General features: G+C 37.0%; 1 protein-coding gene across 2 annotated transcripts; it reads right to left on the reverse strand.

Annotated features, from left to right (window-relative positions):
• Positions 1-2,864: 2,864 nt before the first annotated feature.
• On the reverse strand, positions 2,865-13,444 carry stimate (STIM activating enhance). 2 transcript variants are annotated; one of them, XM_058373150.1, is made up of 8 exons: positions 12,391-13,440; positions 8,893-8,941; positions 8,659-8,754; positions 8,444-8,565; positions 6,907-7,019; positions 6,114-6,191; positions 5,862-6,011; positions 2,865-4,300 (listed from the first exon to the last, which is right to left on the reverse strand). In XM_058373150.1, the coding sequence occupies exons 1-8, from the start codon at positions 12,620-12,622 to the stop codon at positions 4,184-4,186; spliced, it is 957 nt and encodes a 318-aa protein (XP_058229133.1). In that variant the 5' UTR covers positions 12,623-13,440; the 3' UTR covers positions 2,865-4,183. The 2 variants fall into 2 exon arrangements, with proteins under 2 accessions (XP_058229133.1, XP_058229132.1); XM_058373149.1 differs by lacking the exon at positions 2,865-4,300 and adding an exon at positions 5,229-5,614 and having other exon boundaries at positions 12,391-13,444.
• Between the last annotated feature and the right edge of the window lie 528 nt (positions 13,445-13,972).

Genomic DNA, 13,972 nt, shown 5'->3' on the forward strand with positions numbered 1-13,972 from the left:
AATAGGTGCATCATGACACATTTGTGTATGATGCTCATGTATGTGATGTATAATATCCATTTTAAAACTATGCATCACATCGAAATATAAAACAGAAAGATTTCTAAAGTTTTTATTGTCCTAGTCTATGTCCTTAAATGAATAAAAAGCTACTGAATGTCCCTGTAGCATGAGACTTTTCATATATATGCTTACTTATTTTATTTCTTTCTATCTGCTTGAATGAGATAAAGCCTGTATTATCGAATGTGCCCGGCTCTTTAAACCCTGTAAAAGTTTGACACGTTTATTTAAAATAGATGATTATGAATAAGAATATACAATCATAATAAAGACCCAAGAATTTTATGCACTATTCCTATAAACAGACTTTAAATATAATAGACTGTCTCTTCATAAATAAACAATGACATCAGAAGCCTCAAAATATTCTCGACACACTCAAATGAGCAGATATAGAAGGGGACGTCTATAATTGCCGGGACATTTTACCGATAGAGGTTTGGGCACAGCAAAACAAAATAACAAAGCACTTTTTTTTTTGACAATGAGTCAGCCTTAGTGAATGAGTGCAGCAGTCAGTGTGTGCGAGTGTGTGTGTGTGTGTATTTTGGTGAAAGCAGGCTATGAATAGTCAGTGAGGCGATGTGTCTGGCGTTCTATGTGATCTGATTAGACTTAAAAAAACACTGACAAATGCTGACTTTATAGAGTCACTATTTTAAGTAAATATTTAAAGTTAGATACGTCGACTTTTTTCAATACAGTACACATTATTCTTTACTCTCAAGCCCTATTTAATTGTTAAGAAAACATAATAAAGATAATATACATGATCCTCAATATAGCTTTTAACAAACGGCAGATTTTCTTATTGAAATAAATTCAGAATCACAAACAAAATCAATCCAAACCCTTATTCCTGCCAAGTAGAAGCTAAAAAATAGAAAAAATAAAAAGAAATAAATAAAAAGTTCTTCACTGTTGTTATAGTAACGTAGGCAGCTGCTGTTATTACTGCACAGCCGACCTGATGTCACGTTACTTGATATTGAACCAAGAGCAATTCTGTGATATTTCAGCTTCAGATAGATGTTTTTATACAGAATTTTTCAGACATATTGTTTATTGTTTATGTTTAGATATCTGCTCATTTCATCTTTCCAAGCTATCCAATTTCCAAACATTGTCCACTAACTTCACAGATTACTGATCTATTTTTTGGCTTATGTCTTATCAAAACAAGTCACAAGACAAAAATGTTTAACTAACTGTGTTTAGCTTTTGGCTAGACGGAAGTTCGGGTAAACTATTTTTCCCTTTATCCATTTATTAAAGCAAAAATTAATTAATTAATTGATTGATTTATTAATTTATATAGAAACACCCTATGCTGCAAAATAACAGACATGATCACTATAGCAAGTTTGTTTAATCGAAATATGCTATTGTGGAAACTTGTGGAAAAAATGTGGCTCATTTTATATTACTAATTAATTTCTTAGAAAATAACCTGAAACAATAAAAACAACCTGATTATTGTAGATGAAAGCATCAGCTTTTTCAGCACCTACTCGAACGTCCAGCTTTTTAATACAGCTCAACAAGCCCTGCCCTAATGCCACATGCTGGGGTGTGTGTGTGTATTCCAGGTTAAACTCAGGCTGTTAATAAAACACTTGCAGTGAGTGCAGTGCGTTGTGTCTGCATTCCCAATCTCAGTTTACACTTAGAGTGTCTGAGTAACAGGATGCTCAGTGTATTCACTCACATCTGTGCTGCACTGCTTGTGGTGAGGATTTGATGCTGTTGTCTCCATGGGTCGGGTTCGTGGTTCAGGGAAGTAGCATGGGTGTTAAACCCATGGTGTATTTTGTGAATAAACGGTTATCATCCGTGGTTCTTGAGTGTGTGCAGCGCTATCAGTGTTACCCCATTCTTCCAGATTCAACTCAAAAAAAAAAAAAAAAAAAAAAAAAAAAAAAAAAAAAAAAAAATCAAATCCTAGCATCCCTAGTGTGTCCAGTTCCCTCAAAGTCACATCCTATATCCTTTATCCAGTGTTTTTACTGCCAGGGCTTTCAGAAGTGCAGCTCTCAATTTATTATGCAATGTAGGTCACAGCCTTGCACTTGCACTTCCTGCTCCCTACACATCCGATTCAAATAATCACCTAACTGAGAGCTGTGTATGAGTTGAAGTGTGTGTTAGAGCACGGGAAAGAGTGAAGTGTGAAGGACAGGGGGTTCTCCCCCAGCAGGAGCAGGGTGTGTGCATTAATTCACTATAGTCATTACATCAAGTGAAAAATAATAGGATACTGGAGTTGAGTTTGCACATAAAAGGTATCATTTCATTATGATGAGGAGTAGGGTTTTTTTTTTTTTAAACTCTGTCTTAAAAAAATATTTACTCAATCCCTTAAGATGCTGTAAAGAAAAACGTTTAAGCCAAAGTTAAAGAATTTAGAATGAACACACACAAAAAGTTAGCAAAGAACCAGATCAGCAACAAGACAAGTCACTACACCAAACACCATGTGATGCTCCGTATTCAAATCAGAAATCACTGTGATATCTGCTGTGATATCACTGTGATATCTGCTTTTTTTTTTATCCGTCTGCATGATTGCTGTGCAGATGACTGTGCAGATTATCCCAGGTATTCAGTGCATTCATTCATCTCCATGCATCATGCTTCACATTCCATTCTGAGCTCGCCCATGTCCACATTCCTCGTTCACTCGCTGCTGTCACTACAGCTGAAGGAGCTTCTGCAGTGGTTAGGGTCTCTCTCAGCACTGTTGCCTCAGTTTACTTCCTGGTCAGTGAAGTAACATGACGGTAAAATGAGACAGTGAGACATTTGAATATCTTCTTTTTTTTAATAAGCAGTAAAAGAAATTTTACATTGTTTGAAAAAACAAAAAAAACAAAAAATGAGAATGTAACTCGTGAGTAATCCCAATCGTGTAGTAGTTAATATTTAAGATTTTGGTGTCCGAACAGCACCGAAGTGTCCGTGGTCAGGGTTTATCTAAACGTCAGTGTTACCGCCAAATCATCACAGTACTCCAAAATCAGCAGGTCGAGCACGCGCACGAGAACTTCGAGATTCACGCCGACACCAGGAACACGAACATCCACGAAATGTCAGTTTATACTCTCTCAATGCTACGGGTTTTACAGGATGCCGAGATTTGAACTTTGCTACAGAGAAGTCGTAATGTAGGAGAGTTCCCTTACCTTTCACCAAAAACATACCATTACAGATGCATCATATCCCAGATGTTTTATATATATAAAAAAATAGTAACAAAGAACCAGTGACACCACAGTGATTAAACAAATTGTGCAAAAGGTGACTGATGAAGCAGTCGAAATCCCCCACCCGGATGAAGGAAGCTGCAAAACACAAAACAAAAACACTGCAGAACGAGAAATTAAGGGACACATGAGCGTGACCCAAAATACACACACTTTTTTTTTCACAGTTATGCAAGGATGCTTCATTTTATATGAAACCCAATGAATACATAATGTATAGGTAAACACGTTTGTATCGCTTTATACTGCCCGCCAAACCGCTTGTTCCTGAGGTCTTCGCACCACACAAGATCAACATGAATATGATTAAACTGGCACGCTTGTTATTTCTATTAGTTCTACGTACAGTTGAAGAGACGATGTGTTAAGATGCTAAAGGTAGAGGTGTGCTTGAAGGCTGGGGCGAATTAGATTTTACTGCTTTTGTCCTTTGTACAAAGTCCATCCTGGCTTTCCAGCCACACAGTAAATCCAGTCTATATGTATAAAGAAGCAGCACTGATCAGCAGTACACACTTTCCTTAGTAACATGGTTGACGTATTATTAAAAAAAAAAAAGTTTGTAAAGATCTCTCTCTGGCTGTTGAAGCCAGCAGGAAAGAATCACATTCCTCTCCTGTTGTTGTTTTCTGTTTTCTTTTCTGGGGCAGATGGGTGGGGTGGATGGGTGATCAAGACGCTCCTACAGCTTCACAGCTCTGTAATCAGTACCTAGGGCTTTGTTCAGGAGTGTGTTGTTCCTCCTACCTGCAGCTCCATGCACAGATGGAAGGCTGGACACATGCTGATCTCTCGGTCAGACGAGCGGAAGGCAGCAGGGTGAGTCTGTGACAGGAATGAGAAAGTCTGATCTGACGTCAAACAGGAATGCCCAGGCGGTGTTTCTTTTTCTTGACGGTTTTGAGACCCGTGAGTCTGCGCACATCCTCGTCGCCGTCTGAATCTTCCATTTCGTCATCCGCCGAGAAGAGGATCTGATCAGGGAAGAGTATGGCTACGGTCACTTTCTTTAAATCACATCACGATAACAAATACACACACACACACACACACACACAAAGGATGAGAAACACAAACACACAAAAAGGATGAGACAAACACACATATGCGCGCGCGCACACACACAAAAGGATGAGAAACCCACAAAAAAAAATCTCTCAATATGACTTAAAAACCAGATTTGTTTTTATTCACTATAATTTTTATTTTTGACACTAAAATGCAATACAGCTGAGCTTAATATGTGCTGTTTTAGTAAAAGTCAAGTGCTAATAAACAAGTCCTCATATTGATTCATTTCCTATACTTCCTCTATTTTCCACACCAGGAAGTGTTTTATCCTTAATCATATTATTTTATAGTATTGTCTTATAATGTTACATATTTATATATACAGTATATTAATACACATCTCACATAAACGGTGCAAACATTTGCCTCTCAAACGGTTTAGCCGTAGCAATTTCGATGCGTTGCTATGGCAACATGGGATAAAGGTTGATTCGTGTCCCGGTGAATTTGAAAGCGTTGCTTTAAAAGCATTTCCTGGAGTGGTTTATAATTCCTATACCACAGCAGTCTGCCAACATTTCACTAACATTACCACAGCACTAAAACGCCGTCTCATCGGCAAGCCTAATGTTTCTTGAAGAAAAAAAAAAGACTGCAAAAATGCAGGGAAAGTCCTCCATCATTAAGATGATTTTCCAGACTGAGACAGCTATTGTAAACAAATCCTAATTAATTAATTAATTAATTAATTAATTAATTAAAAAAAAAATAAATAAATAAAGTCACCTTGCACTGAACCTTAATTAATTATCTAGCTAAATGGATGATTTCTGTCTGACTAATATAATCAATGTAAGCATTAGGTTCAGTGCAAGGTGACTACTTTCTTTCTTTTTTTTTTCCTCTTTTTTAAATTTATTTATTTATTTTTTGCACACCCGGTTTCAAGAAACGTAATACAAAGACAGGACTGAAGCTTTTCCACTTCACAAGAAAATTCAAATTCATTACCACATCCACCGCAGCACAGGACCGAGCCATATAAAAATCGAGATGCTTCGAAACCCGGTACACAAACAATTTGAGTTTACACACACGACCTGTGTAACGACTTTTTAACAAATGACTCCAGTGTGCTAAACGATCCAGAGAGCAAGGCAGAGTTCAGGCATTTGTCGTCTGTCATGTTTCCGCACAGCTAATGACGGAATGAGAAGAGTAGGTAGTGTGTGAAGGATATGGGGCGAGTCATGCTCAACCACACCTGCTTCATGAGCCTGTAAAATAAATGGCTTGCATTAAGGAAAAAAAACTAAACAAACAAAAACACTGAGGTAGTCAAGACATTAGGGTTTTTATTTGTGACGTAATTGCTTTTTGAAGCATTAGATTCAGTCTCTGTCCAAACTTCATTAGCTGGTTTATAAGGTTCATGTCAGCATTTTTTGACTAGTCAATCCAAATCTTTGTGCTGGTAAATTCTGCGTGACTAATATGAGTGTGTGTGTGTGTGTGAGACCTCACCTCCGATTCCGAGTCGTCGTGAGAGAGCGCTCGCCTGTAGCGCACCTTGCTGCTGCCTCGTGAATCATCCCCGACCTCCCTCTCCTCCAGCTTGGCTTTTGTCCTGCTTTTTTTCATCAGGAAGTTATCCACCACCCAGAACATCAGTGCCTGGGCATACACACACACACGCAAATTTACAACTGCTCCTAACTCAAAGATTAAAGGTCTTGACTTCTCAGAGAGAAGTTTGACCAAAGGAACCAGACTTACATTAACAAAGAACGGCACGATGAGCATGACGAGAGCCAACTCCAGCTGGGGGTTTGTGATGGGGTTTAGCATAGCCAGCTGAACCAAAAACAACACAGAAGAGAATATTCAGGTTAAAGGTTGAGCTTTGAGGCACTCACTTCCTCCTGTATCAAACATTTTCACACAGATTTACTTGTAAAAAATCCTATGTAAATACAAACTGTTAATTAAGCTGCTCTTTTTTTTTTCCCCTACTCATTCTTTATTTTCTATAGTATACCTTCACAAGACACAAGCTGTCCTGAAAAAGCATGACAGAAACAGATTTTTAGATTTCTGTTAGCACAGATACGATAACGTATTCTAAGGAGACATTTATTATTAACATCCCGAAGGAGTCTCCAGCGTCAAAACTGTAACCTTCATGTCTTTCCCAGTCTTATTAACATAAAAAAAAAAAAAAGGTTTGGATTATCATAAATGAATGAAATGCCTGAAGTGACAGTGGTTGTTCTGGTATAAGAAAAATAAAGTAATAAAAGCTATTGATTTTCCTTTCTAGAATAAGACATCTAGTGCTTTATACATTACAAAAAATATTTTTAAGATGTGTTTAAAATCAACAGATAAATAAAACCTGATTTTTTTAGATTTTTTTTAACAACTTTAATGCCAGTTTTCCAAAATGACAACCAAATCCACGCGCTTCCATTAAAAGATAAACGAGAGTCCGATAGCACAGCGTGGAAAATAACAAAACAGGCGAGCTTCATATCACACAACTGAAATCGGCGTAAAATGAGTCACTGACCTTCTTCCACTGAGGGATTAGAAGCACCAGGATGATGATCACCTTCTCAAACATCATAATTAGGATGTAGAGTGCACACTGGCCTGCCCAGGCAGTGCACTGTACTGGCTCTCCTACACACACACACACACACACACACACCCACACACCCCAATGACTAACAACATACTGCAAATGGAGCATGTAGAATACACTCCGGCTCCGTTCATTAACCACAAACAATATGGCGCCATGTATAACCGTGCCTCAGCATACACTATGATGAATAAGAGGAGAATATTAATTTCATTAAAAAGAAAATCATAATCCTCTGTCATACTAAACGGTTGAAAAGAAGAGCTGAAAGGATGACATTTGCACGTGAGACGCATGTTAATGCAGGTCTGTGAAGTGAATTACAATCTCCTCGGCAAGCCTGACGAGCCTTTTAAACCAGCTCCGACGTGGTTTCTTTCGTGTTATTCCGAATCATTCCGCGATAAGCCTAATCAGTGTAAATTACTGGAGGTTAATCAAACAGCAGAATAATTATCACACACGAGCAGGTTGTTTCTGGAGAAACGCCAAGGTGAATTCACTGCACGTTTATATCAGGCTGACATTTTTTTACACAGGTTAAATGATTTTTTTTTTTTTGTTCTTAAAAGGTGCTAATCTTTATAAAGGTGTTGTCTATAATGTTAAAGGTGCTAATAGCTGTAATTAACATTCTTTTAATTTCAGGCATTGCTTGGAGACTTTTCAGGGCCAGAAATGAGCTCCACCCCCTTTTAAGAGAAACTGGTCAGATGGGTGGTGGGATTAATTAATTACAATTATTAAAATAATTCTTTCGGAGATATTTAGTAATGTTATCAGCAGAAATCGGATATACGGAAAACAATCAAATCAAAAAACAAAATTAGACAAAATGAGCCACATTAGTTGGTAGTGAGTAAGTATTTAACAATTTCTCTATTGGAACTACAGTTAAAATGGTGAATTTTTGGTACATTTCTACTGTTTATTTAAATAAAAAGCAGACAGCTGGTCAAAATTGCTGTAACAGCTGTGTATTCCTTGTAGGTTAGTTGGAGCAAGTTATTTGGGAAAAAAATGTAAATTATTATAATGAACTGAACAATAATAAAAATACCACTATTTAAAAACATTATTAAATATATTAATATTAAAATTAATAAAAAATGCATGAATATTAATATTACTATTAATAAAATGTTAAGCGTTAAATAATCACAATCATTATCAATTTAATGAAGTGATTTAATAATTTAATTTATTAAATAAAAGATTTTTGTAAATTGTGAATTAACTGAATTTGGTTAAATAATTAATTCAGAAAAAAAATATTTTAGCATCTCAAACGGTTTTCAAAAAGAGCTCTCCAAATTGCAAACCGTACCTTTAAATTGATAGTTTCCTCGAAAAATTATTACTCATTATGATAAAATACTAAAAATGTAAAAAATTATTTTTTCAAACCTAGGGGCTTAACCTGTACTTCAGAATAAATTGGAATATAAAAATAAATCTTTACCATACTCTCCGAAGCGCAGCGAGTCCCACTGCCTCCACTCGACCACGGCACTGACGGCCTTTACGCCACCATAAATCACCAACATGCCCAGTGTTGCGTCCAACAGAAAGTTTATGAGGTATCTGGCAGCATAACACAAAATACACAGGGTCACATGCTAAGAAACATGCAGCATGAGAAAGAACACAACACCATCACCAGAGTTGAGGACTCACAGTGAACACGGGTCCTCCTCGGTGAGGTCTGACAGGTACACATTGGCAAAGTGAATGAAGAGCATCCCAATGGCCTGTTTGGAAGTGTCAAGAAACCTGAAGGAACAGCGAGACGGAGGAGACGTGAGCTCTGGAGACAGATATCTGCATAAATGTGAGGGTGTTCCTAATAAAGTGGACCGTGAGTGTATATACCAAATCCTGTAGAATTCTATAAAACTGTGCATGCCTTACCAGATTCTCCATGGCCTTCTTTCGTGCTTGGGTTCTCTGAAGCGCTTCACTGCAGTGGAAAGACAGAAAAAGAAAACAACCACTGAAATGAGGTCTATAAAAACAGATCAATAACAGCTACCAGGAATATTCTCGGCTAGATATAGACGTCTGGCTCTTGTCCAGGAGGTGCTGGGGAAAATAAATGCTGCAGTGGAGCACTAAAATCCACAGAAAGCACTCAAGGAGTTATTTAAAGACATGCTTCCCAATAACACAACAGAATTAAAAACATCATAACCCAAATAATATAGACTTAATATGTCTTTAAAAAGACAGCATTATCCACTTCAACTTCAGATAGATCAGAACAAATATTACGTTTTTACACAGTAAATAAGGTAAACTAGATAGGAAATAAATGATAAAGAAATTAGATACAATAAACTAAAAGCTAGAAATAAGTTACAAAAAAACAACAACAAAAAAACAACAATGCAGAGCATTAAAAAAAATAAAATAAATTTAAAAAATACACAAAAGTTTTTTTAACTGATTCAACAATATCACCACAAAAGGAACAATCTTTTTATAATAAAAAAATATTTTAAAAAATGTAATTTGTAGCTGTTTCTTAATTCTTTTTTCAGCTTTCATACAATAAAAAACTCGTGAGGTAGCATTCCCTCAAATATTACTCAGCATACTTCCCTGAAAGATCACATGACCCCCCAGGCCGTGCCTGAGAACAGCCAGAGACATAATCTGAGTCAACGAGATCAGATTTCACATCTACATTACTAAATATTTCATTAGAGTAATATGCAAATCTGCCTGCTATGCCAGTGTACGCAGTGTAAGTTATCAGATGCTCCCATGCACGCCATCTGATAATTAGGCTATGATGGATCGTCCTGTGCGGAAAGAAAGACAGGGATATTCCTCACTTTTATTAATTAGATTTTTTTTGCCTGTAGTACAGCAGCTGGAACTAATCTGACAGAGTTGCTATTCAGACAGCGAGTGACAGCAACCGATCAGAAATAAAGCTCTCGCTGTTTCTGACAATGGTCGTTGTGTTTGTAGTGCACACAACACTTTCCTCTGTTTCCTTTTACAAACCAGAAACTAAATAATATTTAGATTGGGATAGACAGGCGAGTAGGTGCAAATACTGAAAAACAAAAACCCTGATTTATTTTTTTTTAACTGTTGGCTCACTAAAGCAAGGTTTGCAAATTCAAATAGATAAACACTGCTAGTAAGCAAATGCATCTTTCACGTCATTTTCCCCTTCAGCAAGTTGCCTTTTCATCCAGAAGAAACAGTGCTGACTCTGTAAGAAGTATTTTATTTGTGTTTTGTGAGACTGTTGCCTCTGTAAGAATATTTTTGGTTGTGTTTCGTCTTACTGCTGTCTCTGCAGAATTTTGTTTGTGTTTTGTCTGACTGTTCCCTCCGTAAGATGAATTTTGTGTTTTGTCTGTTGCCTTTGTGACATGAATTTTGTGATTGTTCCCTCTGTAAGAAGAATTTTGTTTGTGTAATCTGACTGCTGGCTCTGTAAGACAAATATTTTTCTTAAGTCTTTTGCCTGTGATATAAATTTTGTTGATGTTGCCTCTGTAAAAATAGTTTGTTTTGTCTGACTTGCCTCTGTAAGAATTCCGTTTGTGTTTTGTCTGATTGACTGTTCCCTCTGTAAGAATTATTTTGATTGTTTTGTTTGACTGTTGCCTCTGTAAAAATAGTTTGTTTGTTTTGTCTGGCCTCTGTAAGAATTTTGTTTGTGCTTTGTCTTGACTGTTGCCTCTGTAAGAATAATTTTGTTTTGTCTGACTGTTGCCTCTGTAAGAATTATTTTGTTTGTGTTGTCTGACTGTTGCCTCTGTAAGAATAATTTTGTTTTGTCTGACTGTTGCCTCTGTAAGAATTATTTTGTTTGTGTTGTCTGACTGTTGCCTCTGTACTGTAAGAATTATTTTGTGTGTTTTGTCTGTTTACTTGATGAATAACTATGTAAGGAGTAAAACACTGTAGGGTGTGCTGTTATAGGAAAATAATCCACAACAGGGTGGTATGATGCAGACTAACAAAAAGCAGAAAAAGTGTTTTATTCCTTTTACACCAGAGGGATTTGCTAATAATTCCAAACATTTATTTATTAAAAATGAAAACATTTCATTCTGATTAATTTATAGTTACATTTAGTGTCATGGAGCGTCTGTGAAACAAGTTCTTTTATGTTGTCAGTTACTTCGTAACAACTATTAAAAGTTCTAACTTTTTCCCTGTCTGTTATAAAGCGTGGCACCTTTCAGCGAGTATTTATTCACTTCATCACATTTTGGACCTTTGGAACTGAGTGTTTACTCAGATTATCAGTATGGTCCTTGAGGACCCCGGTCACACCATGTCTCATTCTGGTCCCATTTCTAACACACTTCTGTAAATTACTAAACATTTAACACCTCTACATTTAACAACCTAACTGAACTGTCTTGAGAGCTGCAGATAAATAAAACCTTGCAGGGAATATTCAAATATTTATTAAATATTCGTTCGTTTATTCAAGAGAAAATAAAATCTGCAACAAAAAATATTTATGTTTCCATGATGTAGGAATGTGCCAAGATAGTACTTCCTGTTTGATCAAGATATGCACCAGGTGTAAGTTTCTCTCTCTCGTTCCCTCTCTCTCTCTCACACACACTTTTACAAATAATAAACTGTTCAAATTAGCCGTACAGTTAGTGATTATTGTCATTAACTCTGAGTACACATCTTTAGTTTCTAGGAGCAACCAGAGGATAATATTTACTCACAGAGTCATAAGACATTCCAGGCACACAGACTATAATTATATAAAGCATTATATAAATGTTAGAGCAGAAGTCATATCCCTCTGAACAATGCGAATCTTTTGAAAAGTTCATTTTAAATCAAATTATAGTCATCAATGTAGCCTAATTATTTGTTATATTCACCTACTACAGAAGGGTAAATTAAACATAACATACCATCACAGACGAACAGGTTATTTCAACAGCCCTGAACATGAAAAAATGTTGGTAATAATAGTCTTTTAATTGGCTATCTCTTGAAAAGAGAATTGGCTTTAATCTCTTGAAAAGTAATAATCATTTGTCTGTACGGTGCATAATAAACTATTCTAGCATTAGGAGGCGTAATAAATACATTTAAAATCTCCACAATAATACTAGTAGTCACTCCGGCCCATGTAGTTTTCTGGTACAGACTGATCCGGCCCCCCAATAAAGAAAGGAAAAACTATGTGGCCCTTACAGGGACTGAATTCACAAACCTTCTAGGAATTCTTGAAGCACTAAGCAGTGTCACCCTGTGACATCACAACACGCACGAGCTCATTTCATACAAGAATAATGAAAAAATAAAAACACCCACTGACAAAGTAACACCAGACATGACTAATATATCCATTTAAAGCAAATGAATATTCAGGGTGGAGTTTTGCTTTAAAGTCTCTACTGAACTTACACATGAGGGTGCTGAAGGCGACCACTCCGAGCAGGCCCTGCAGGAAGATCCCGAAGCTGTCCATCAGGTCACCGTTAGCGCATCCTTTCATGTCCGTGTTCGGAGGAGAGGAGTTGGAGGGCAGCAGCGGCCCTGGCGCGGCTCCTTCCCCAGGTCTGGACATCAGGTGTCCGGCTGGATTTCCTTCTTCAGGTCTGGACATAAACATCGCGCTGATTCCGGTGTTCGCCATGTTTCTGAGCTGCAGCTGGATATGTTCAACTCCTTAAAGAAATGTCAAGGCTTTCCGGAAAGACAGCGGCCTCTCAAAGGGAAAGTGTGTGTGTATGTTTATGTAAAATAAGTTACTTAATGTTTCTTCCCACCCTCCATTTTCTCCTACCAAGCTCAATGAAACTGTTATATTGTGATATAACCCATATTTATTTCTTTTAGTTAAGCCAGTCTACCTAACATCACTAAGGATGCCACGGATGAACATCCTACTAAAGCAAGCAGAATACATTTAACAATGATGCTATAATAGTCTACGAATCATTCATCAAGAACTAGTTTTATTTGTTTACATAAAATCGCGTATTTGATTTGCACTATTTTAACTATTTATCATGCTAGCTAGTTGTGTAGCCACTAAGCTACACAGTCTCCTGATGTTCACAACACCAAAACAGCAGGATATGTCCACTGAAACACACCACGTCAAAGATCAGCCTTGGGTTGGTTTGTTTTGTTTTGTTTGTTATATTTCTAGCAATTCTAGTGTTTATAAAAATAGACATTTCCTAGCGTGCACCAGCAGCGACAGCGTCTTTAAAAATCCAACTCGGATGATGAAGCTCCTGTGTCGGTTGAGCCTCCGAGTCGTCCGTTTGGTTTTTATCCAGATCTCTACTAATAAAATGTCAGTTTTGCCTTCAGATCACATACACGGGGAACTGGTGTCCATTCAGACCTCCTTTAACTGCAAATAAACACGTTTAACATCACGGAACGCGTCCACCCCGACATCCTACTCAACTTCCCTTTCCACCACGGCGGACGTGTTTAGCACGCGCCCAGCTCGGGAATTCTGGGAATTGTAGTACACTTAGGTGCAGCATTGAAACTACAGCCGTCGAAGCGGAAACACAATTAGATCATGATTTAGAGTTTCATAAATAACGAATAAAACACTACAGTAAGAATAACACTGTGGAGTGAGACAAATTATTTTCTATTTAAAAAAAAAAAACGTTTATTGTTTAATATTTAATATTGAACGGATCTTATTTAGGAAAAGAAATATGCCTGGTGAGGGAGCTACTGAATTGTCGGACAGATTTACACTTTTTATCCTTTATTGTTCCTTTTATGGCTGTAGGATGTAAGTAAGTCCATTTATCGCTGATGTTATAGCAGCTATTAACCGTCATTCCCTCATTTCCCTCACCAGCCTCAGGTTTCTTGAACTTGACTAGACTCAATAAAATACCAATCAGAGAACACAGACTTTGCTGTCTTGAAGACTTTCCTGACATCATGTTAAATGTTTTTAGTGGAAATTTGAGTATCTCAAAAGTCTTTAGTTTACTTCTGCGATTAT

The sequence above is a fragment of the Hemibagrus wyckioides genome, linkage group LG21 (genome assembly GCF_019097595.1).
Source record: "Hemibagrus wyckioides isolate EC202008001 linkage group LG21, SWU_Hwy_1.0, whole genome shotgun sequence".
Taxonomy (NCBI): domain Eukaryota; kingdom Metazoa; phylum Chordata; class Actinopteri; order Siluriformes; family Bagridae; genus Hemibagrus; species Hemibagrus wyckioides.

Coding starts and splice junctions, on each gene's coding strand:
- stimate (XM_058373149.1), bottom strand. CDS start 12,622: ATGGCGAACACCGGAATCAGCGCGATGTTTATGTCCAGACCTGAAGAA. Junction 8,942..12,390: donor CGCCTTCAGCACCCTCATGT/GTAAGTTCAGTA, acceptor TTTCCACTGCAG/TGAAGCGCTTCAGAGAACCC. Junction 8,755..8,892: donor AGAAGGCCATGGAGAATCTG/GTAAGGCATGCA, acceptor CTGTTCCTTCAG/GTTTCTTGACACTTCCAAAC.